The following is a 26,503-nucleotide window of genomic DNA, read 5'->3' as shown; positions in this document are numbered from 1 at the left end:
GTTTTAAATTCTGGGGTCATTACAATAGCTTGTACAGAGCAAGGCTTTGTATATTAAAACTCTATAATGAAACTCACACCTCTGGCCTTCTTATCCTCTTTCCCTCTGTAACTCTTGTATTTGTACTTGTATTTATATTTGTATTCTCTGTATTTTGTTTATGTAAAATCTCTTTAGTACTGAGAAAAGTGCTATATAAGTCCTCTCAATTACCACCATTAACCGAAACCCATATCTTATATTTATCCTACAGTACAACTACCTACCTACCTCAACTTCATTAGGAAAATTTGACAAAACTGACTTCTGATCAGACCTTTCTCCGCCTGCTAACACTGCTAATGCTAGGTGTCTGCGGGGTCCTAGAGACCCTACGTAAGGGTCTGCAAAATAACCATTACTGTGGATAATATAAAACGATAATTTAAGATAAATATATCAACAAATAGAAATGCAGATTGTGCATGAGGTAAGAAAAAACAACTTGCTTGCACATTGGAATCATGATTCTACTGTATGTCAGTGAATTACAAAAATAATTAACCGATTACTATTATTGAATCGTATAGTATCATTTCACAACTGCAACGAAATTAACCTGTATTAAATTTATTTATGGGTTCCATAAACTGTATGAAGTCAATTCTAAATATGACTGAATATGTCAAGTTTAAATTGTAGTTTTTTTTTTAGATCAATAAAAATCAGAATCAGAATCAGAATAGTTCAAATCCAAACGATGCCCAACCCTACACTAGTTAGGGGGTTTTCACAAAGGTGCAGGCACTTGGAAAAACAGATCAGTCTCTGCTCTGACAACTTGGTGGAGTGTCAATCTCCAAAAATAATGCTGTGTGATTAATAACCAATTAATTTCACCAGTAGAATTCAAGTTTATATCATTATAATACCTTTTACAACAGAAAATAATGATTGACCACAGGCTGGTGGAAGTAACAGCATTCAAAATGTAACAGACTAACAGCCAAACTAACAGCTTTTTGAGCGGTCAGTCATTCGGCCGGAAATTTTTTTTTTTAAAGTCTGCAATGTGTCAAAAATCCCAAAAAATCCAAAATAAAGTGACTGTAAACTAACTGTGTAAAACCACGAAAACAAAGCTTCAAGTCCCACTCTCATCAGCCTCAGGATGCAGAGAATATCAACTATAATGCTACACAGAAATGATCATATTAGTAGACAGCTGCTTATACCGTTAACCCATTGATACCTGATGCAGCATTTGTGTGTGTGTGTCCCTTTAAGACCGCGAACCGCGTCAGGCAGTTCGCGGTCTTAAAGGGACACACACACAAATGCTGCATCAGGTATCAATGGGTTAACAGGGCGTGGCGTAGTAGTTGTGGATCATCTTGTGTCTCTGGTGTTGCAGTTGGCTGTGCTGCTCATGCTGCGCTCACGTCTTGTCAGGAGAGAATAAGCACACGACGTCGTCTTGGAAGCAATAATGTGTTTGGAACGACCGCATCTAAAATCACTTTGATATAGGAAGGAATTCAATTTTGAATTTAGTTTTGTTTTCCAGCATCTCTCTGATGCCTTTCCCAAGAACAGGCTGTTTCTGTCGCCGTGTCTTTAAGGCTCATTCAAATTAGCAACCCTCTGTTCTGATTGGCTACCTGTTTCAAGAATGAACGGCTGCAGGCAGGGAAAACTCTCCGGTAATAAACAATAGGTGCTTTCGGAACGCAGGAACTTTTTCATAGTTCTAGGAACAGTTGGAGGAACTCTCCCCTTTTTGTTGTGTTCCCACCGCAGGAACTGGGAACCATTGTAGTTCTTAGAATGCCGTTTTGAGGAACTTTTTTCCGTAGGTACTTTCCCAGCACAAGAGTTGGGAAAGTACCTACTATGGAACGTTTAGTGGTGCGACTCCAGACGTAAGTGCACGATGAACGCCCTGAGGCGTAGCCTTTCCCCCCCGCTAACGTGGCTACCTAATTGTTAGCCAAAGTAGTATCAATCCCCCGTGAACTCTTTACTTGCTTTGCTGTGAAGCTACTAGTAGCGGTTAGCATGCTAACCCCCGGCCTCACTTCAGGATTCCTATGGTTCCTATTGGTGGCGCAAATGTAAACGGAACGAGCGAGCCCATGATAGACAGATGGTTCATCCAATCACCTGCCAGGTATTTTTTTTTTTAAGTGCCTGCCCCTTTTAAAGGAGATGGTTCTGTGAAACAAACCATCTAGCAGCGTCAGGTTAACTCATTGAATGCCAATGACGACAGCTGTCGTCAATTCAAATACTGACGTAGAGTGCCAATGACGACGGTTGTCGTCAATTGCGTTTTTTGACGGTGGGACGTGGATCAATCCCTGATACATCTCTGGTACAACTATTGGAGCTATTGGAGGTCTATAACCTATTTTACAGAACCCTTAGGTGGCGACAGTGCTCTCCACATAACAGAAAGGCAAGGAAAAAACAAAGAAGAAGTCGTTATGGAAACGGAAATCGCATCGCATCCGTATGCATCGATATGCTGAAGCACGTTACTGCAGCTGTGCCTGCAGCAGCCAATCTGCTCCCACAATTGAGCCGCTCCGTGTCGGTTGCGACAGCACATCTGCACATCCACACCGTGGAGTTGTTATTATTCTCAACTGGAAGCATCGTTGCCGGTGACAAACACACGCGGAACGCTGTAAAAAAGCCTGGCTGTTCCGCACCCTTCACTGTGCGCACAGCAAACTCAGCAGAGAGCCACCACAGACAGGAGGAGGAGTGTGCAGTTGAGGCGAGGCGAGGCGGGGCGGGGCGGGGCGGGGCGGGGGGGGGGGGGGGGGGGGGGCACGCAGAGCAGCACGCAACACCCAGACAGACCCAGGCAGCAGGACAGGATTGACAAACGCAAGCCAGAATATCCGATACCCACCAGCAGCAAATCAAAACCAGCAAGAAGCTGCAACCAGCAGCGCACGCAGGGGCCAGCGCTGCTGGTTGTAGCTAAAAATATTATTCTGCCAAACAAAATTCCCTGGCCTAAACTGTTTTATTGAAGGAAATTATTTTTGAGGTGTGACTACATTAGAAAAGATTAGCTTCAGAGTCATTGATGTGCTTGAAATGATTAATTTCACAAAAGGCCAATTATCTCAGCTTCTAGAAAAAAATTGCTTTTTTTGGATGAATCAAGCTATCTTCTCCGGCTCATAACTAAAGAACGGAAAATGGGATCAATAAACTTTTTTTTGCAGATGATAGAATAGAGTCTCATCGTTCTTTGTGCGTGTTCAGTGTTTACATAGTAATATCACACAATATTCTGTGGGCCTCGAGAAATCACTGAAAACGCTCTGAAACTCTGGCACTGGGAGCGTCCGTTCTCCAAAAGTGGCTGGCACTCAATGAGTTAAAGACCCCCTTTAAGTTAAAAAACAGATTTTCTTCGTGTTCCTACAGTTGGACGTCTGAGCTTCACTGTGCAGAATAAGAGTTTGACACTAGAAGGCTGTTTCCACAATCGTCTGCTGAACGTGGAAAGTTAAGTTTCTCTGCGCTCACTGAAAAGGCCGTTTTCAACAAGCATGATTGGTGACATCACAAATACTGGAGCCAATCACTGTCCAGTATTCAGCAGTTAAAGCCCCGACACATTCTCACTCCCAACTCGTCATGTACTGCAGATCGCTCAGGAACCCTTGTCGTCACTTGGGCTGCATTTACCCTGCAGGTCTTCTGCTTACAACTACTTTTAAAAGTGACCCATATCTGATACGTGCGCGTTTACACTCGCTTCACTTGAAACAACCCGCATGCGTACATGAGGAATAAACTCATGATTGAGTAGCACAGAGACCAGTCCCTACAGGAATATTATAGAGATATTATACGGGAACCGCACAACAAATATGCTTCCTAAACTAATTCTCAACCAGCACTGACTCACCAAGTCCAGAAATATTAAACAAATATGAAATCTTCGTGCTGATATTAAAGGAACACTCCGCCCATTTTCAACCAGCTTTGTATCATTAGAACATCAGTAGTATATCAGAAAACTGTAAACGGTTTTGAAGTCTGTCATTTAATTTGACAGTTATTGAGTGTTAAAGTGTGGACCAGTGACATCACTGATCCACACTAACTCAAATGAATAACTCATTAACTCAAATCAACTCTCAATAACTGTCAAACTATTCATCATTCATCTAGTTTGACAGTTATTGAGAGTTGATTTGAGTTAATGAGTTATTCATTTGAGTTAGTGTGGACCAGTGATGTCACTGGTCCACACTTTAACACTTAATAACTGTCAAATTAAATGACAGACTTCAAAACAGTTTACAGTTTTCTGATATACTACTGATGTTCTAATGATACAAAGCTGGTTGAAAATGGGCAGAGTGTTCCTTTAAGTACATGCAAAAGAGCTGCATGGTAAACAGTATGTTTCTCTTCCTCTTTTGATCGAAACGTTAATAATAAACTGACCAGGAGCATAATCCTTATGCAGGACATTTTTTTTTTTTACCGTTGATTTGTCCTGCAGAAAACAAAATAAATAACTCATCAAATAAACGGGCTGCATCCGAGGACTTTTTCCTTTTCTTTTTATGAACCTCCAACATTTAAGAAACTGACACCCAGGCTATATAATCACAGAATGACCAAGCGAAAGTCAAAGAGATGATGCTCTCTGCTTAGACTGTTAGTGGCATTGGGGGGCCATGTCTGATTCATATCGGATTTATTTCCACATATGACTGAGGCCTGAATCAGACCTGACAATATCCGGATCCATGTGCTTTTTTCCTGCTTACACCGTCAAGACACATATCGGATATGTGCCACATGAGAGCAAAAAAAATCGGAATTGAGTCACTTGTACCTGCAGTCTAAATGCGGCTTTAGTCACGGGTTGGGAGTGAGAATGTGTTTAAAGCCCATGTTGCATGCTGTGATTGGCTAATTCGGATGTAGATAACCCTGATTGGTTGCCTTGGATTTTTAAACGAGGCAGAGGGAGGCAAAGACATTTTATGGATTTTAACAAGATTATATAACCCTTTTTTGTGGGGGTGGGTGGGGGGGGAAACCATCAGACACAAATTATTATTCAAAGTACAGTATTTTAGAGACATCTTGAAACATGACTTTAAGGGCTCTTTAAGTCAGCAGTTCATGTTTATGTGACGTGAACGTAGCATTAGCATTATTGCCATCTAGTGTGTGTACCAGTAGATGTCTGTTTCTCTTCTTCATCCTCATCCTCAAATATATTGCTCTCTCATTTTTTCCCTGGTATTTCAAGTCATGAAATTCAACACCGCTTCCCTTATAAGTGACTTTTGAACAAGATTAATAAGAACAAGCTCATTTTTTACTCTTTGTGGTCCAGGTCTGATTTCAGGTCTGATTTCAGGTCTGATCTCAGGTCTGATTTCAGGTCTGATCTCAGGTCTGATCTCAGGTCTGATCTTCAGGTCTGATTTCAGGTCTGATCTCAGGTCTGCTCCAGGAAGTAAAAAATCACAGCTTTGCTGCTGGTGAAAATCAAGCCCAAGTCCTCGTCTCCTTCTGTCCCTTATCTACGTCACCCAAGCCACCAACAAAATCCCGTCTCCATAGTAACCACAATTGTTATTAAAACATCATCACATCATGATGAAGTGTGAAAAGCAGCATTCTTTACCTTGAAAATATGAACCTTATTGAACACTGAATATGAATGTTTTCCGCTGAAATAGTAACACGGCATGCTGTATCAGCCAGTGAAATGTTGTTTTTTTGCTCTGGAGCTGTGCAACAAAACAAATAATATAGAAGTCTTTGTTGTATGTATGGAGCCAGGCAGCCAGTAGAGGTCGCTAAAGATCATGGATTACTTAATGGCCCTTTAAATGATTAATAATTGTAGATATCAGCATACTGGCAATAGTGAAACATTTCATTCAGAATGTCTGCTGTAGTTAAAAAGAGCCAAGATGTTGATATAAAATGTAAAAAGTGCACTAAAATAATTCTGTTCCTTAAATCCAAACTATTGGAACTAATAACCGTGATCACAATATCAAGCACAATCTGGATGATCATATATCAATAATATATTACCCATAAGGCTTGAATGCATAGTGATTGTACTCTGCAGCTTGTTTGAGTGTGTGTCTCCTATGCCTCCCCCTCACTCTCGTGTAGGTTGTGTTTGACCAGGAACTCTTTGATGGTTTGCTGATTGTCTAGCCCCGCCCACTGCTCCTCCACCTGCTGCAGAAGCTCCTCCCACTGCCGCTTGTCTCTTCCTGTCTGCCACGACAACCGCACCATCGCCTGTAGCAACGGCACCAGGAGGGGGTGGGGCTTACCAATAAGGGGCACGTCAGTCACCGGCGGCGGCGGTGGCTTCTCGCCGAGCGGGAGGGGGTTATCTTCCCGAGGGACGGGTTTATCGTCCGGTGGGAGGGGCCTATCCTCCGTCTGGTTGTCAGTCTGCGTGGATGTGGGCGGGGTCAGGACACGGAGGGCGTGGTCACAGTGTTCCTGAGCCTCCTCCAGCTGTTCCACCTCCTGGAAGCAGCACGACAATGCCACCGCGGTGAAGAACCAATGGGAGGAGGCCGGGGGCGGGGCCTGAGTGGCCTGGTTGTCGTGGTAACTGGTCCAGCCCAGTTTGTCTTGCAGTCTCTTGGCGTTGAGCAGCGAACCCAAGGCCTCCTGGTACCTCCCCACCCTGCACACGCGCACACACACACACACACACACACACACACACACACACACAGACACAGACACACACACACACACACACACACACACACACACACACACACACACACACACACACACACACACACACACACACACACACACACACACACACACCTCTGTAACACTGCAGCTCACATCTGGAACAAGACAGCTTACATCATCATGAATTATTATAACCTTGTGGAAAGGAAACATGATTTGGGGCGGAGCGAGGCACACAGAAATGCACGTGATATTTCAACTTTCCCATCCCCTCGCTGCCTTAATGCTAATATGCATCTTGCTGCCTTATAATTTTTCCTACCAGATTTTTTATCCCATTTTTATTTATCCTGGTTGCTGCTCCATCCTCTGCCGATCTGGGGAGAGCTGAAACTAGCTCCATGCTTCCTCCGAGACATGGGCAGTTAGCCAGCCGCTTCTTCTCACCTGACAGGGGAAGCTTCACCGGTAGGACATAGCACGTGGGAGGTTCACGCTATTCCAACCAGTTCCCCTCCCTCCGAAGTTCGAACAGGCGCCCCGAACAACCAGAGGAGGCACCACTTCAGCAACCAGGATATTGCATGTTTTGGTGTGGGGTTCCTATATGAAGGAAACCCCCAGAGGGGCATGGGGAGAACATGCAAACTCCACACAGAAAGGCCCTTTTTGACGACCCCACCCGGGCGGTGGGCACTCGAGGGCATGCGGACGGGCACGCATTCCTCCAGCGTTCACAGCGTCCCAGGTGGAAATCGAACCCAGGACTTTCTAGCTGTGAGGCAACAGCGCTTAGCACTGCACCACCGTAACCCCTGTATCTTGCTGCCTTAATGCTAATGCTAATATGTATCTAATGATACTGTGTACACTGAAGTCCTCCAGTAGCCGCTGATGAAAGTACACGAGATTTGTTTGAATCAAATATATTTCTGCTGAGACATGTTGATGTGTGTTATTAGCACGGTGTGGTTACATAAAGAGTGACAACAAAGAAGAAGGGCGTGTCTGTAACCTAAAGGAAGCTGCCTATCACCTAACTAGATACCTGCTTAATTAGGGACCTCATTTTAATAGAGGTGACTGATCAATTAGTTCAGTGGTCCCCAACCACCGGGCCACGGACCGGTACCGGGCCACAACGCATTTGGTACCGGGCAAAAGTTAAATAAAAATTAAATAAACATAGGCTATAATATTATAGGCTGTGTGTGGTAGTTGAAACATAGTTTCAAGTTGACATTTAATGATTAATTTAGTTGAAACAAAAACATAAATACTTTAGGCTCAGCTGCATAGAGTACGGTACATCACAAAAGGCTGTTATTTACCCTTTGTCGCCACCTGGTGAGTAAATATATATGTAACTAAAACCATTAAAATTGACAACCGGTCCGCAACTTTTTTTTTCCATGTGTTGCAGCCCTATTAAATAGTAATATTGTCATGACTTCCCAGGTGTTTTGATTGACTGTTCAGTTACCTGATGAGCAGCTGTCCTGTCTGCAGGTCGGCCAGGTAGAAGAACTGTCTGACACACAGCGCCTCCCGCAGGGCAGGGAGGGAGCACAGGTGAGACAGGTATTGCTCAAACGCCCGGCTCCGCTTGGCGATTGTCTCCGCTGTGAAGTTCCTCCGCAGCTTCTTCCCTACACGCAGACAACAGAGCCACAGACAGCATGTTCCACCTGCTGTTTCTACATCTCAGCTTCTTCTCTACACACAGACAACAGAGTCACAGTCACCATGTTCCACCTGCTGTTTCTACATCTCAGCTTCTTCTCTACACACAGACAACAGAGCCACAGTCACCATGTTCCACCTGCTGTTTATACATCTCAGCTTCTTCTCTACACACAGACAACAGAGTCACAGTCACCATGTTCCACCTGCTGTTTATACATCTCAGCTTCTTCTCTACACACAGACAACAGAGTCACAGTCACCATGTTCCACCTGCTGTTTATACATCTCAGCTTCTTCTCTACACACAGACAACAGAGCCACAGTCACCATGTTCCACCTGCTGTTTATACATCTCAGCTTCTTCTCTACACACAGACAACAGAGCCACAGTCACCATGTTCCACCTGCTGTTTATACATCTCAGCTTCTTCTCTACACACAGACAACAGAGCCACAGTCACCATGTTCCACCTGCTGTTTATACATCTCAGCTTCTTCTCTACACACAGACAACAGAGTCACAGTCACCATGTTCCACCTGCTGTTTCTACATCTCAGCTTCTTCTCTACACGCAGACAACAGAGCCACAGTCAGCATGTTCCACCTGCTGTTTCTACATCTCAGCTTCTTCTCTACACACAGACAACAGAGTCACAGTCACCATGTTCCACCTGCTGTTTATACATCTCAGCTTCTTCTCTACACACAGACAACAGAGTCACAGTCACCATGTTCCACCTGCTGTTTCTATACATCTCAGCTTCTTCTCTACACACAGACAACAGAGCCACAGTCAGCATGTTCCACCTGCTGTTTATACATCTCAGCTTCTTCTCTACACACAGACAACAGAGCCACAGTCAGCATGTTCCACCTGCTGTTTATACATCTCAGCTTCTTCTCTACACACAGACAACAGAGTCACAGTCACCATGTTCCACCTGCTGTTTATACATCTCAGCTTCTTCTCTACACACAGACAACAGAGCCACAGTCACCATGTTCCACCTGCTGTTTATACATCTCAGCTTCTTCTCTACACACAGACAACAGAGTCAAAGTCACCATGTTCCACCTGCTGTTTATACATCTCAGCTTCTTCTCTACACACAGACAACAGAGTCACAGTCACCATGTTCCACCTGCTGTTTCTATACATCTCAGCTTCTTCTCTACACACAGACAACAGAGCCACAGTCACCATGTTCCACCTGCTGTTTATACATCTCAGCTTCTTCTCTCCACACAGACAACAGAGTCACAGTCACCATGTTCCACCTGCTGTTTATACATCTCAGCTTCTTCTCTACACACAGACAACAGAGCCACAGTCACCATGTTCCACCTGCTGTTTATACATCTCAGCTTCTTCTCTACACACAGACAACAGAGTCACAGTCAGCATGTTCCACCTGCTGTTTCTACATCTCAGCTTCTTCTCTACACACAGACAACAGAGTCACAGTCACCATGTTCCACCTGCTGTTTATACATCTCAGCTTCTTCTCTACACACAGACAACAGAGTCACAGTCAGCATGTTCCACCTGCTGTTTATACATCTCAGCTTCTTCTCTACACACAGACAACAGAGTCACAGTCAGCATGTTCCACCTGCTGTTTATACATCTCAGCTTCTTCTCTACACACAGACAACAGAGTCACAGTCACCATGTTCCACCTGCTGTTTATACATCTCAGCTTCTTCTCTCCACACAGACAACAGAGTCACAGTCACCATGTTCCACCTGCTGTTTATACATCTCAGCTTCTTCTCTACACACAGACAACAGAGTCACAGTCACCATGTTCCACCTGCTGTTTATACATCTCAGCTTCTTCTCTACACACAGACAACAGAGTCACAGTCAGCATGTTCCACCTGCTGTTTATACATCTCAGCTTCTTCTCTACACACAGACAACAGAGTCACAGTCACCATGTTCCACCTGCTGTTTATATACATCTCAGCTTCTTCTCTACACACAGACAACAGAGCCACAGTCAGCATGTTCCACCTGCTGTTTATACATCTCAGCTTCTTCTCTACACACAGACAACAGAGTCACAGTCACCATGTTCCACCTGCTGTTTATACATCTCAGCTTCTTCTCTCCACACAGACAACAGAGCCACAGTCAGCATGTTCCACCTGCTATTTCTATACATCTCAGCTTCTTCTCTACACACAGACAACAGAGCCACAGTCAGCATGTTCCACACAGAGAGCAGAGAGGCTGCAGTGCAGTCCAAATGGTACATTTTAATCTTGTTGGTTAATGGTTAATGATCAGTTAATGATCAGTTAATGATCAGTTAATGATCGGTTATTGAGGGTCAGTTGTTGGGTCAGGCAGGGGGGGGGCATTTTCACCATCCCTACAAGCGGCTGTGTGATTACAGCCAGTGATATAAATGCAATATTAAACTCAACCTTTTCAAAGGAAAATTACACTTTGTCCTCTGTTAATTACTGTCTTTGAATAGAAAATGTGAGAACACGCACACGCACACACACACACACACACGCGCACACACACACACACGCACGCACACACACACACACACACACACACACAGCTCTGAGCTGTCCCTCTGCTCAACAGGAAGCCGTGTCACATCCTGTCACATCTACTTACGTGGGAAACAGACGCGCTCCATCTGGTCTGCGTGGTGACGGCGCAGTGTGGCGTGCAGGCGCTGGAAGTGAGAGTACCGCCGCGTGATGACAGCTGGGGTCTTATCACTGCCTCCAGACTGGGTCACATGGATGGTATACAGCTGGAGAGAGACAGAACCAGGACTGGATCACATGGATGGTATACAGCTGGAGAGAGACAGAACCAGGACTGGATCACATGGATGGTATACAGCTGGAGAGAGACAGAACCAGGACTGGATCACATGGATGGTATACAGCTGGAGAGAGACATAACCAGGACTGGATCACATGGATGGTATACAGCTGGAGAGAGACAGAACCAGGACTGGATCACATGGATGGTATACAGCTGGAGAGAGACAGAACCAGGACTGGATCACATGGATGGTATACAGCTGGAGAGAGACAGAACCAGGACTGGATCACATGGATGGTATACAGCTGGAGAGAGACAGAACCAGGACTGGATCACATGGATGGTATACAGCTGGAGAGAGACAGAACCAGGACTGGATCACATGGGTGGTATACAGCTGGAGAGAGACAGAACCAGGACTGGATCACATGGGTGGTATACAGCTGGAGAGAGACAGAACCAGGACTGGATCACATGGATGGTATACAGCTGGAGAGAGACAGAACCAGGACTGGATCACATGGATGGTATACAGCTGGAGAGAGACAGAACCAGGACTGGATCACATGGATGGTATACAGCTGGAGAGAGACAGAACCAGGACTGGATCACATGGATGGTATACAGCTGGAGAGAGACAGAACCAGGACTGGATCACATGGATGGTATACAGCTGGAGAGAGACAGAACCAGGACTGGATCACATGGATGGTATACAGCTGGAGAGAGACAGAACCAGGACTGGATCACATGGATGGTATACAGCTGGAGAGAGACAGAACCAGGACTGGATCACATGGATGGTATACAGCTGGAGAGAGACAGAACCAGGACTGGATCACATGGACGGTATACAGCTGGAGAGAGACAGAACCAGGACTGGATCACATGGACGGTATACAGCTGGAGAGAGACAGAACCAGGACTGGATCACATGGATGGTATACAGCTGGAGAGAGACAGAACCAGGACTGGATCACATGGATGGTATACAGCTGGAGAGAGACAGAACCAGGACTGGATCACATGGGTGGTATACAGCTGGAGAGAGACAGAACCAGGACTGGATCACATGGATGGTATACAGCTGGAGAGAGACAGAACCAGGACTGGATCACATGGATGGTATACAGCTGGAGAGAGACAGAACCAGGAAGCCAAACCATTCTTCTGTTGCTCTTTTCATCATTATTAAATAAACAGTGTGACATTTTGTGAACGACTTTGGCAAACTCTTGCAATGAAGAACCCAATTTTCAAGATTTCGGCCTGCTTATAATATGAGGCATCTTGGCTGAAAAATGGTGAATGAATGAATATTGAAAATTGAAATGGGGGTTTAGAGAAACACTGTATATCACCAAAAACCCCAGATTGTTCTTTATGATTTCATTACCGGCTTAGAAGTGGGTTAAGCTCTTGATGTATGTCACCGTCACGTCAAGAATGACAGTAAATATCATCAGTTTTGTTTTTTTCATCCCAACAGTCTCTTTTAGCCTGGTGTCCAGCTGCTGTGAATGGAACTGATATAGTGATTCATATGGGGCTGATGATGCAAGCTTACCAATGACACATTACAGTGTGCAGCAACAACACACGTGTATGTTAAATAGCTAGCTGTTAGCTACGTTAGCTAATAGGGGTGGGAATCACCAGATGCCCACGATACGATGCTAAAACGATACTTGAGTCACGATACGATAGTATTGCGATATGCTAGTATTGCGATATATTGAATATTGCGATATTTCGATATATTGTGATTTCTTACTTTTTCAACTGCAAATGATGTCCCCCAAAGGAAAACTTGGTCAACATCTGGTTTATACAAGATCAATTTTCCAGTCTGTTCATCTGACTTCAACCATTTTATTGCAGCAACATCGTTAAGTAGACAGAATCAATTAAAAAAGCAATTGATTCTATTATTCTAGTACTGTAATAGCAAACAGTTTATTTGCACATTATATAATAAAATATCGATACTTGGCGTCCAAATATCGATACAATATCATCACGCAAAATATCGCGATACTATGGTGTATCGATCCCCCCCCCACCCCTATTAGCTAAGCCCACTAGCTGCTGCTGTGAGTGACCAAAGGTTTCGCCTGTTAACCAGCCTTGGAACTCGGCTTTGGAATCCGTTGTTGCCGGTTGTTGAGCTGCTTGCAGCTAAAGTTAATGCTATAGTTGCCGGTAGACATGAAACGATACGCAAATTTCATATCACGATTATCAGTATTATCACGGTATTGTTCAAATGTGCTGAACATGTTCAAAAAGTACAAATACACACAGAAATCATTTCTCCAAGGCTGTGCATCTGCCTCTGGGTGACGCCGGTTCCCAACTTTGGTTGATGATGGACAGTATTCACCATGTTTTTCGGTAATCACGGTACCACGGTTTTAATGATAATGAAAATTAGAAATTGTACGGTTATGGTAAGGAATTTTACCACGGTTATCATTAAAACTGGTTATCATTTCATCACTAGTTGCCGGCAGTGTTGGGGTTAACTCATTACAAAACTAATATATTACATGTAGTATATTACATTTAGCAGTAACTCAGTAATATAACTTATTACTTACAGGATTTCAGTAATATTATACCAGTTACTTTGTCAAGTAACTCAAGTTACATTTTTTTTTTTTTTTTTTTTAATCAACGCATATATTTAACACATTCACTGCCAGCCGTTTTTCAATACTGTAGTTAGCTTCTGCCAAGGTTTTTTTTTGAGGATTCTGGCTCATCTTTCAAGAGCCGAGGATTCGTTTCTGTTAGGATTTTGTGAACACACAATATCTCAAAAGAACTAATAGAATGTGTGCTTTCTCTGTCTAAAAGAGTTAGTTTGTAGAGTTAGTAGTTATGTAAGCATTAGCAGTTGAATACAGCATGGTTTCAGCGTCTGAAAATTTATTCTGAGATAAACGGCTTTTTGTGAAATTCGATAGAACAGTCACTTTAACCATTCATTTTTGGCATCAGTAAGACGTCAGACATCTAAACAATAGTTTTGAACAGTAATTTCCTCCATAACAGCAGGAAACCCCCTTCTGCTTCAAACTCCTCCCTCCGTGGGCGTTCTCCTCCGCCCTCCTTGGCTCTGCAGCGGGTCTGTCACAAACGAGTTGCTGCTGCCTGGCTGCTTCCTGGCAGTCTGGATGGGGCTCGCTGGATGGGGCTCGCTCGTTTCTTGGCGTTTCGGTTGAGAGCTCTGATGAAGATCTTGCGATTCTGCGCTTATTTATGCTGCGTGTTTCAAAGTGTGCACCCAGTCTATTCTTGGAACCCCCCACCGTTGCCACCGCTGTGCGTCAGTGTGAAAGCGAAAGCGTTTTCGCCATCCATTTTACAGTATGAGAACGGCTTCCTCGCGCTTTTCCCTGCAGTTTTGGCTCGCCTCTTCCTACTCTGGAGAGACATGTCGCCACTCAGTGGGTCGGTAAAATAGATTAAACACATTCAATACCGCCAATATTTGTATAGGAGACGTAAAAGGGTTGGATCCACGTCCCACCGTCAATTTTTTTTTTTTTTTTTTAAGCCGAGATATCTCGTCATTGGCAGTCAACCGTTGGATTTTGTAAGCCGAGATATCTCGTCAATGGCAGTGAACGTGTTAAAAAAGATACAATCATTTCCTAATCAAACTGTGTGTTTTTACGCAAATAACCCCTACAGATGACAATAACAAAGGAAAAGAATAACATTTAGAATTTTGGATTGTTTACACTGACTTCAAGGCGGTTGAAATTATTTTTCGGGATGGTTCCGGGGCGGCGATGTCATTCTGCTGCTGCTGTTGTTTTGGTGAAAGTAATGCAAAAGTAGTGTAATAAGTAACGAGTTACTCTACACTGACAGTAATATTGTAAAGTAACATTACTTTCAAATGAAAGTAACTAGTCATATGTAGTATATTACATTTTGAAAGTAACTTGCCCAACACTGGTTGCTGGCCTGTAGCAGATGAAGAGGATTGAAGGCAAGAGACAAAGCTCTCCCGCGATGATGTTGGAGTGGAATTAGTCTTCAGTTCTGATCCATTTTTAAGTTCTTTGGCGCAGTCGTCCTGCTTTGCTACTGCGATTGGTCAGAGTTCGATGATTGACAACAGACAGCAACCAATCAGTTGGCGCAGAGAAATATGTCACCGAATCGGACGGAATCATGCAATTTGGTAATGAAAATGGAATCAACTGTAAAGTAGAACGACCGCACCGCAGATATATGCCTCCGCCAACAAGTGAGCAGTTGACATCCAAGGATTTCCGTCAAGGCGTTACTGAGGTATGGCGGTTACCGAGCTTGAAAATGGCATTCGTGAGGTCACAGTGACCTTGACCTTTGACCACGAAAATGTAATCAGTTGATCCATGAGTCCAAGTGGACGTTTGAGGCAAATGTGGCGAAATTCCGTCAAGGCTTTCCTGAGAAAACACGTTAACGAGCATGAAACCACCACCGACCACCAAAACCTAATCAGTTCATCCTTGAGTCCAAGTCGATGTTTGAGCCAAATTTGGAAGAAATTCCGTCAAGGCGCAATTGAGATGGCGTTTGTGAGGTCACAGTGACCTTGAAATTTGACCACCAAAACCTAATCAGTGCATTCTAGAGTCCAAGTCGACGTTTGGGGCAAATTTGATGAAATTCCGTCAAGGTGTTCCTGAGATATCCTGTCTGTCTCTACTCATGGTATCCTGTCTGTCTCTACTCATCGTATCCTGTCTGTCTCTACTCATGGTATCCTGTCTGTCTCTACTCATGGTATCCTGTCTGTCTCTACTCATCGTATCCTGTCTGTCTCTACTCATGGTATCCTGTCTGTCTCTACTCATGGTATCCTGTCTGTCTCTACTCATGGTATCCTGTCTGTCTCTACTCATCGTATCCTGTCTGTCTCTACTCATCGTATCCTGTCTGTCTCTACTCATCGTATCCTGTCTGTCTCTACTCATGGTATCCTGTCTGTCTCTACTCATCGTATCCTGTCTGTCTGTCTCTACTCATGGTATCCTGTCTGTCTCTACTCATCGTATCCTGTCTGTCTCTACTCATGGTATCCTGTCTGTCTCTACTCATGGTATCCTGTCTGTCTCTACTCATGGTATCCTGTCTGTCTCTACTCATGGTATCCTGTCTGTCTCTACTCATCGTATCCTGTCTGTCTCTACTCATCGTATCCTGTCTGTCTCTACTCATCGTATCCTGTCTGTCTGTCTCTACTCATGGTATCCTGTCTGTCTCTACTCATCGTATCCTGTCTGTCTCTACTCATGGTATCCTGTCTGTCTCTACTCATGGTATCCTGTCTGTCTCTACTCATGGTATCCTGTCTGTCTCTACTCATCGTATCCTGTCTGTCTCTACTCATGGTATCCTGTCTGTCTCTACTCATGGTATCCTGTCTGTCTCTACTCATGGTATCCTGTCTGTCTCTACTCATGGTATCCTGTCTGTCTCTACTCATCGTATCCTGTCTGTCTCTACTCATGGTATCCTGTCTGTCTCTACTCATGGCATCCTGTCTGTCTCTACTCATGGTATCCTGTCTGTCTCTACTCATGGTATCCTGTCTGTCTCTACTCATCGTATCCTGTCTGTCTCTACTCATGGTATCCTGTCTGTCTCTACTCATGGTATCCTGTCTGTCTCTACTCATGGTATCCTGTCTGTCTCTACTCATGGTATCCTGTCTGTCTCTACTCATCATATCCTGTCTGTCTCTACTCATCGTATCCTGTCTGTCTCTACTCACCACATATTTGGAGGAGCCGTCGTGCACCACGCTGGCATCTGTCACCTCAAACAGCAAGAAGCTGTCGGCATGTGAGGGGGCGTGGCTTGCACCCCCGCGCAGGCTCCTCCAGCTGTCCTGAAGCTGCCGTGTCAGCAGAGAGGCGGGGCCTACAGAGAGAGAGGCGGGGCCTACAGGAGACACGTCCACCGGACTGGTGTCTACACAAGATGGGGAGATGGGTAGAGAGACAGGTCAGGTGACTGGTTGGTTGAGTTTTTCTGATAGAGCCCGACCGATATATGATTTTTAAGACTGATACCGATTTATATATTTGAAGATTTAAAAATCTGATAATGATATATTGGCCGATACCGCCCCAACCACCCCCCCCCCCCCGGAAACACAATTATACAAAGATTTTCCCTAATATTTGTTATGTGTAGTTATTTAAGAGTCCTCACCAAGATAAGATGACATCATGCAGTTTAAAATAAACTTGTTGTATTGTCAGAAATAGTACTTTGAAATAAAGTACAATCAAGTTTTGATAACTAAGAGATAAATGTATAACTAGAACGACCGCAACGCGGACTTATGCCTCCGCCATTAGTTCATTCTGGAGTCCAAATCGCCATTTGAGGCAAATTGGAAGAGATTCCGTCAAGGCGCTCCTGTGATGTTGTGTTAAAGAGCTTGGAAATTGGGTGTGTGAGAGGTCACAGTGACCTTGAACTTTGACCACCAAAATGTAATCAGTTCATTCTTGAGTCCAAGTCGATGTTTGAGACAAGTTTGATTAAATTCCGTCAAGGCATTCCTGAGATATCGCGTTAACAAGCTTGAAAATGGCGTTGGAGAGCTCACCTTGACCTTTGACCTTTGACCACCAAAATCTAATCAGTTCATCCTTGACTCCAAGTCGATGTTTGAGACAAGTTTGATTAAATTCCGTCAAGGCATTCCTGAGATATCGCGTTAACAAGCTTGAAAATGGCGTTCGAGAGGTCACAGTGACCTTGACCTTTGACCTTTGACCACCAAAATCAAATCAGATCATCCTTGAGTCTAAGTCGATGTTTGAGGCAAATTTGATGAAATTCCGTCCAGGCGTTCCTCAGATATCGCGTTAACAAGCTTGAAAATGGCGTTCGAGAGGTCACAGTGACCTTGACCTTTGATCTTTGACCACCAAAATCTAATCAGATCATCCTTGAGTCTAAGTCGATGTTTGAGGCAAATTTGATGAAATTCCGTCCAGGCGTTCCTCAGATATCGCGTTAACAAGCTTGAAAATGGCGTTCGAGAGGTCAAAGTGACCTTGACCTTTGACCTTTGACCACCAAAATCTAATCAGATCATCCTCGAGTCTAAGTCGATGTTTGAGGCAAATTTGATGAAATTCCGTCCAGGCGTTCCTCAGATATCGCGTTAACAAACATCGTACGGACGGACGGACGTACGTACGGACGGACAACCCGGATCCATAATGCCTCCGGCCTGGCTATCGCCGGCGGAGGCATAAAAATACAAAACGGAAAAAAGACATCCATCTTCCGTCATATGGGCAGATAGTATTGGCACAGCGATGTATCCGTGGGACTCAGCTTTTGGACCTAAATGTCTGAGACAAAATGAACAGTGTGTAGGAGTGTTTGTGTATTTGTTTGATGCTGCTACATTGTCAGATGTGTGTACCGCTGCTCAGCCCCTCCTCCATGGACTCGCCCAGGAAGTCGGAGTCGCTGTCTGCCCCCTCGCCCTCTCCCTCGGGGTCCTCCGCTCCGCCCGCTCCCTCGAAGCACAGAGTCCCGCCCAGCCGCTCCGTCACACACTCCTCCTCCTCCTCAAGCTCCGCCTCCCACCGACAGTCCTCCAACTCCTCCTCTGCCTCCTGCTGTCTAGAGAAGGCATTTCAAGCAAACGGTACGATTTGAAATTCGCTGGGAACTAGGGGCGTGCCATATCATATCGCTATCGATGTCGTTAACAGTTCATATTGTCGGAAATTCATATCGTGATACAGTACTGTGATAATGGCAATATTCAACTTGTTGATGCAATGACACCACACTGCATACTGGTGTGACACACGCATGGCAACAACAAACATGGCTGAATGCAGCTCCATAGAGACAGTCCGCATGTCTGGGAACGCCCACAAAATGAACGGCTGGCCCGCGAGTGGGGTAAAACCGCCCATATATCTCATGGGCTGACTCACCAAAAGACGGTGCTGCGGCTCTAAACTACAGGTTTGGGGGTTCTAGAGCAGAACACAAGACGTCTGCTCAGATGTGCGTTTACTGCGGTGGTTAAATCCCCGATCGTGTCTGCCTGGGCTGGGCTAGCAGCTAAATTCTAACTTTGCTGAATGGATAGAACGGCGGAATTTACCCCACCCTGACCACGCCCCCAGCCAGGCTGAGCCAGCTAAACCAGCGTCTATGACGAGACGTGGCCTCAACCTATGGTGGAGGAGTTAATTCCAAAAAGGGGAGTGACTTCAGTAGGAGGTGGTTTTGGTTACAAAAGAGCATACAACAAATCACAGTAATATTTGAATACTGTATTTGAAGGAAAACTGTTACATTTATGCTGACATATAAAACTATAACACTTCTTTTGCTACAAATTGTATGTTCTTGATATGAATGCTAAAATAATTGCCAGTATTTTGTCATTATTGTCAAGAATATCGTTATCGCAAAGATACCCTGAAATATTGCGATGTTATTTTAGGGCCATATCTCCCACACCCCTACTGGGAACGACGATTCTTTGACAATCGACCCCCAACCCCCGACGTCAGCTTCGCTAGCCATATTGAAGCTGGGCTAGCAAACCAAGCTAACTAACATTAGCAGCAAGGAAGGACGACGTTTGCTGCAGCCTCCCCGATCGTAGTCGAGATGGCCCAGAGAATAGCAGACAGAATATCAGCTTTTCTGCAGTAACAAAGCTTCAAACCGTTTCCTTTTGTGGCTGAGTGTTGTTTTATAGAGACACTGCATGAAATAGGCCACGCCCATCATGGGGGAAAGGCTCCGTTCATTTTCACACACCAGCGTCATTTCCCTTGAATTATAGCTAAAAGCTGTTGTGTGGTGGGGCTGCGCAGACAACAAATGTAAAATATCACCAGTTAAAGTTTGTTTGTACTCCTGAGCAAAACACGGAAGCCATTGAGAATTGGCGAGAAGAAAAATGTGGATCTAGCTGTCAAGGAAGTAAGTTGGAGTGTTCATCTTCCGTATATACAATCTTTTTGTGCAACACGCAACCATGCACGTGACATAGGAGAACGCCAGGATTGGAGGGGGGGGGTTTCTGTTTTCCCCCGTCTTGGGCGTGGCTTCTGAATGATGACGCGTTACGCAGTGTCTCTATTAACAGTTTAACAGAATTTCTCCTAATCCCAGTGGTGTATAAAGTACTCGAAAGCCATCCTTCAGTAAAAGTACAGATATCTTAGCAGAAAATGACTGGTAGAAGTTAAAGTAGAATAGAATATTACTTGAGTAAAAGTCTTAAAGTATGACATGTGTGTGGAGTAAAAGTATACATTTTATTTAGGAAATGTAGTAGAGTAAAAGTGAAAGTTTTATTATTCAAATAAGTATTATTATATAGTTACATTTCCCCACTGTCTAATCCATGTTTCTAGTTGCGTATATCTCCCGGAATCACTAGAAAACACTTCACTTTCTACAACCCCCCCACAATGCAATGCTCTTAAAGAGACAGGTACCGGTAAAAACAAGGGACATATAGTTTTAAAAGAAAACAAATAGTCACAAATCTATTTGATTTTTGTTTTTATAATTTCATGACTGCAAACATCCAAAAAGTCCTGACCCATCCCTACCCCTCTCCGTCTTCCGCTGGCTCCGGTCCCGCCCCCTGGCCGTCTCTGAACAACGAGCGCTTCAGCCGGTCCAGCAGCCGAGACGCCATGATGCCTCCGGGCCACCGGGGGCTCTGTAGAGACAACAGGCTGGATTTAAACACTGCTGCTGAGCTTTAATATTAGATAGACCTTTAATATTAGATAGACACCACACTCCAGGTTCCGCTAATTGTAAGAAATAGCCTCTTCCTAAATGGGCGTGGTTATCAGCTTGTGATTGGCTGTCTGTCAATTGTATGAAACCTCATTGGCTGATCAGTCTCCTAAGTGGGCTTGGCAGTGGCGAAACCTCTGTGGCACAGATACAGGAAGTGACTGGAAGTTGGGGTGTCTCTATTCAAGGTCTCTGTTCACAAAGGGCTGCAACCAACAATTATTTATTTTCATTGCCAATTAATCAGATTTTCTCGATAAAATGTCAAAATGGTGAAAACTGTCGATCAGTGTTTCTCAGTTACAGTGTTACAGTGAAAGCTGTGCCGCCACGGGCGAGTTTGACCGGAAGGGGAAACCAAATCATTATGGGGTTCATAGTTGAGTATAACACTGGCCAGTATCCACCATCAAAGGCATTTATTCTAGTCAGGAGCCGTGAAGATGACTTCATCCACAGACCTGGATCACAGTCAAACAACATCACACCATCCAGCACACACAGACCTGGATCACAGTCAAACAGCATCACACCATCCAGCACACACAGACCTGGATCACAGTCAAACAGCATCACACCATCCAGCACACACAGACCTGCATCACAGTCAAACAGCATCACACCATCCAGCACACACAGACCTGGATCACAGTCAAACAGCATCACACCATCCAGCACACACAGACCTGCATCACAGTCAAACAGCATCACAGCGTCCAGCACACACAGACCTGCATCACAGTCAAACAACATCACAGCATCCAGCACACACAGACCTGCATCACAGTCAAACAACATCACAGCGTCCAGCACACACAGACCTGCATCACAGTCAAACAGCATCACACCATCCAGCACACACAGACCTGGATCACAGTCAAACAGCATCCAGCACACACAGACCTGGATTACAGTCAAACAGCATCACAGCATCCAGCACACACAGACCTGGATCACAGTCAAACAGCATCACAGCATCCAGCACACACAGACCTGGATCACAGTCAAACAGCATCACACCGTCCAGCACACACAGACCTGGATCACAGTCAAACAGCATCACACCGTCCAGCACACACAGACCTGGATCACAGTCAAACAGCATCACACCGTCCAGCACACACACACAGACCTGGATCACAGTCAAACAGCATCACACCATCCAGCACACACAGACCTGGATCACAGTCAAACAACATCACACCATCCAGCACACACAGACCTGGATCACAGTCAAACAGCATCACACCGTCCAGCACACACACACAGACCTGGATCACAGTCAAACAGCATCACACCGTCCAGCACACACACACAGACCTGGATCACACGGTCCAGCACACACACACAGACCTGGATCACAGTCAAACAACATCACACCGTCCAGCACACACACACAGACCTGGATCACACCGTCCAGCACACACACACAGACCTGGATCACAGTCAAACAGCATCACAGCATCCAGCACACACAGACCTGGATCACAGTCAAACAACATCACACCGTCCAGCACACACAGACCTGGATCACAGTCAAACAACATCACAGCATCCAGCACACACAGACCTGGATCACAGTCAAACAACATCACAGCATCCAGCACACACAGACCTGGATCACAGTCAAACAGCATCACAGCATCCAGCACACACAGACCTGGATCACAGTCAAACAACATCACACTGTCCAGCACACACAGACCTGGATCACAGTCAAACAACATCACACTGTCCAGCACACACAGACCTGGATCACAGTCAAACAACATCACACTGTCCAGCACACACAGACCTGCATCACAGTCAAACAACATCACAGCATCCAGCACACACAGACAGACCTGGATCACAGTCAAACAACATCACACCGTCCAGCACACACAGACCTGGATCTCACTTCCCTAAACTCAAGCCTTCCCTTTCAGTTTGTACCACAAGACTTCCTCAATTCCTCCAAAGGATTTGAAGATGAGGGTGAGTGTTGAGTGTTGAGTGGGGATATGGAGCCACATCACGAGTCTTTCTTCACAGCAGGTATCTGAAGCGACAGCAGCTCTGTGACTGTGGAAAAAGGGGCCTCAGCACATTTCTGCTCGATACTTTTCCCAGAGTCTTTGTCCAGTTCAGTTACCACTCTTTTCCAGACCTGCAACTGAACTGACTGACTCAATACATTTTCCATTCTGTTGCAGAATTTACAGATCTCCTTTAAACGGGCGGACAGATCTCAAACTGGAACCAAATATGGAACAATTTCACTTCCAGAGCCGACAAACACCAGAAGAAGCAATTTGAAAAACCCCAGAGCTGAAGTTACTCCAAAGCTGTCCGCCGTCCGGCTCAGTGTGTTGTGGTATGCCACTTTTTAAACAAACTAAAATTGCTAAAAATAAACTATTCATCGATTACAGTAGTTGTCAACTATTCAATTAATCGCAAATATTTTTGATAAATCGATTAATCATTAATCGGTTTGAGAGTAATTAACAAAAAGTCATTCCAGCTTCTTAATTGAGAATATGTTCTGGTTTCTTTACTCCTCTGTGACGGTAAACTGAATATCTTTGGGTTGTGGACAAAACAAGACATTTGAGGACGTCCTCTTGGGCTTTGGGAAACATTGACATGTTTCACCATTTTCTGACATTTTATAGACCAAACAACTAATTGATTAATCCAGATTCCAGAATATAATGGACACAGGTTAATCAACAATGAAAATAATCGTTTGTTGCAGCCCTACAGACAGAAAGACAGTCAGTCAGACAGACAGACAGACAGACAGACAGACAGTCAGTCACTCAGACAGACAGACAGACAGAGTCAGTCAGTCAGTCAGTCAGACAGACAGACAGACAGACATACAGTCAGAGACAGACAGAGACAGTCAGTCAGTCAAACAGACAGACATACAGTCAGTCAGTCAGACAGACAGACAGACAGACAGAGACAGTCAGTCAGTCAGTCAAACAGACAGTCAGACAGAGACAGACAGACAGACAGACAGACAGACATAAGGACAGACAGACAGACAGAGACAGTCAGTCAGTCAGTCAGACAGACAGACAGAGACAGTCAGTCAGTCAGTCAAACAAACAGACAGACAGTCAGTCAGTCAGTCAGTCAGTCAGTCAGTCAGTCAGACAGACAGACAGACAGAGACAGACAGAGACAGTCAGTCAGTCAGTCAGTCAAACAGACAGTCAGACAGAGACAGACAGAGAGTCAGTCAGTCAGACAGACAGACAGACAGGCAGACAGACAGACAGACAGACAGACATAAGGACAGAGAGTCAGACAGAGACAGTCAGTCAGTCAGTCAGTCAGACAGACAGACAAAATGATTGACAGCTGGATAGTGTAGATGTGAACCAGTCAGAGTTGTATGGCAGCTTAGCAGCATGTTAGGTTGCAGCTTAGCAGCAGGTTAGGTTGAGTTGGCTCCAGTTTCAGAGCTGGCAGCTCCTCTGAATGGAAACAGTGTCACACATGAATAATGCAGCAGCCTGACTGACTTAATGTGACTTCAGTCAAACTTGCATTAGACATGTATATTTACATGTTCCCAAGTACTTCTTGGTTGTTGTTGTAGATCTATGTCTCTAAAGACTCTCTTCTCCAGACTCTTCCCAAAGAACAAGGATTCGCCATCTTGGATGAAACTGTAGTGTTTAAACTTCCCACTGTATTACTCTGTAGACTGACTCGCTATCCTCTTGCTGACTATCCAAACAAAATGTTACCAAAGTTCGTAACTCAGGATTAAGTTAGCCGGGGGGAAGGTGGCTAACATTCCTACCTCAAAAGTCCAGGCGTAGCGTACTATTTAAGTAACAGACAATCTAAATTAGAATACCATATTCAAAACCGAGAATCTACAGTAAGACCAGTCTTAAGGCTTAGACTAGTTTAAACTAGCTTTATGCATCCGGCTTACTGTCTAACATGCCAACCTGTTCCCGTGGTTCAGCATCAGCACCTGTCTACTTTTGTTTGTCTGTAATTTAATCAATGAATTAATTAATTAAACCAGCAATTACAATAATGGCTGGTGCACATTCTGCTTCTCCTGTTGCTCTGCTGCAGGCACGGAATCCAAAACCACATTTATCACAGGCTCCACTTTTACTATTATTCCCAACCAAAAAAGCACTTGGATGGAAGAGGAGGCAAAAAGTAGGAAACTTACGAGGAGACAGTGAAGGCAGCATTAAGCTATTAGCCAGCTAGCCAACAGGCAGCAGTCAGCCCGAGGCAGAAATCTGTGTCAAAACATGACTAACTCAACTGGTATGCAGCAGCAGCGACAGTTTGAATGAGCATGTTCCGGGGCTAACGTTAGCTAACGTTAGTTAATGTCACTTTAGATGGAGACGTGAGTCGGGTCTCTGCAAAGTTAGCAGACAGGCTAACAACTTTGGTTTGTGGGTGTTTTGGACGGTGGATGTTGATACTAGTACGGGTCAAAGTGCTAACTCACCCGGGGCTTGAAGAAGCTCGGTCACAGCGGTGATGATGATACCGTTAGTCCATCGCCGTCAGAGAGGTTCATCTCCACTCTTCTGTCTGTTTGCCTGGCTGGCTCCCCCCCGCACACACACACACACACAACACACAGCTGACTGCCTCTGTGCTGCTGACTGGACAAGATGGGACAGGGGGCGAGGCGCGGCCACGATTCTATCGGGCACGAGGAGCGCGTTCACTGCGCGGGGCCGCGCGGATCATTCATGAAAAACTGTCCGTGGAGGAGAGCGAGAAGGATGAAGAAAACAGAAAACTTAACGTGACTGTATAACACGTACCGCCCGCCGCCAAATGCATCCCCATTCCCCACCTCACGGGAGCGTATTGTAATGATTTATACGGAAACTTAACTGTTTACAAATGATACAATTGACTGTCTGGGTAGACGTGATCTCCAGTCCAGGGGGGTCTGTCCTGGCTCATGGAGACCGACTTTGGTTAAAATCCGGCTACAGGTGACTATCTCGACTCGAGGCCTGGGGATCTCTCCTAGCTTTATGGAGGGGGAGGCAGGCAAGTCTCGGCGGTTTGTACCTGCCGAGACTTGCATCCCTGTTTTTAAGTTAAAACAGCCCCAAAATGTGGCGGGGATGCAATTCTCGGCGGGGGTGCAAAACTCGGCATGACACATGACAGTTAAGGATGACAACCTTGAAAACTCAGAATAGAATAGAATAGAATAGTAGCCTATTGGGGAAACTGTTGGAAAGCTACAGGTGGACTCGATAGATCATACTATAATTCCTGATCTATTTTTGAATAGACAATAATTTTCTATAGTGGCTTTAGAAAGCTCAGATAGAAGAGGATGATTCAGCTATAGTCGTTTTAATGCCTTTCCCATGCGACCTGTCACCTGAATGCAGCATCACCTGGGCAGGGGGGGCGTGTCCTGCCTGATGGGCGGGGCTTAAACAGGAAGGTGAGCAGTGTAAGCCGACACCTCGCGGGCT

General features: G+C 44.9%; 1 protein-coding gene across 1 annotated transcript; it reads right to left on the bottom strand.

Moving 5' to 3' along the window:
* Positions 1–6,135: 6,135 nt before the first annotated feature.
* snx21 (sorting nexin family member 21) lies at positions 6,136–20,916 on the bottom strand (the record flags this gene model as incomplete). Its single annotated transcript, XM_083657195.1, has 6 exons — positions 20,825–20,916; positions 18,655–18,857; positions 16,978–17,177; positions 11,040–11,181; positions 8,198–8,363; positions 6,136–6,694 (listed from the first exon to the last, which is right to left on the bottom strand). The coding sequence occupies exons 1-6, from the start codon at positions 20,911–20,913 to the stop codon at positions 6,136–6,138; spliced, it is 1,359 nt and encodes a 452-aa protein (XP_083513321.1). The 5' UTR covers positions 20,914–20,916.
* Positions 20,917–26,503: the final 5,587 nt, after the last annotated feature.

Source organism: Poromitra crassiceps, assembly GCF_964638095.1.
Source record: "Poromitra crassiceps genome assembly, chromosome: 20".
In the NCBI taxonomy this organism is placed as follows: Eukaryota; Metazoa; Chordata; class Actinopteri; order Beryciformes; family Melamphaidae; genus Poromitra; species Poromitra crassiceps.
The sequence above is the reverse complement of the archived record's forward strand: the minus strand, read 5'-3'. Positions and strand labels throughout refer to the sequence as shown.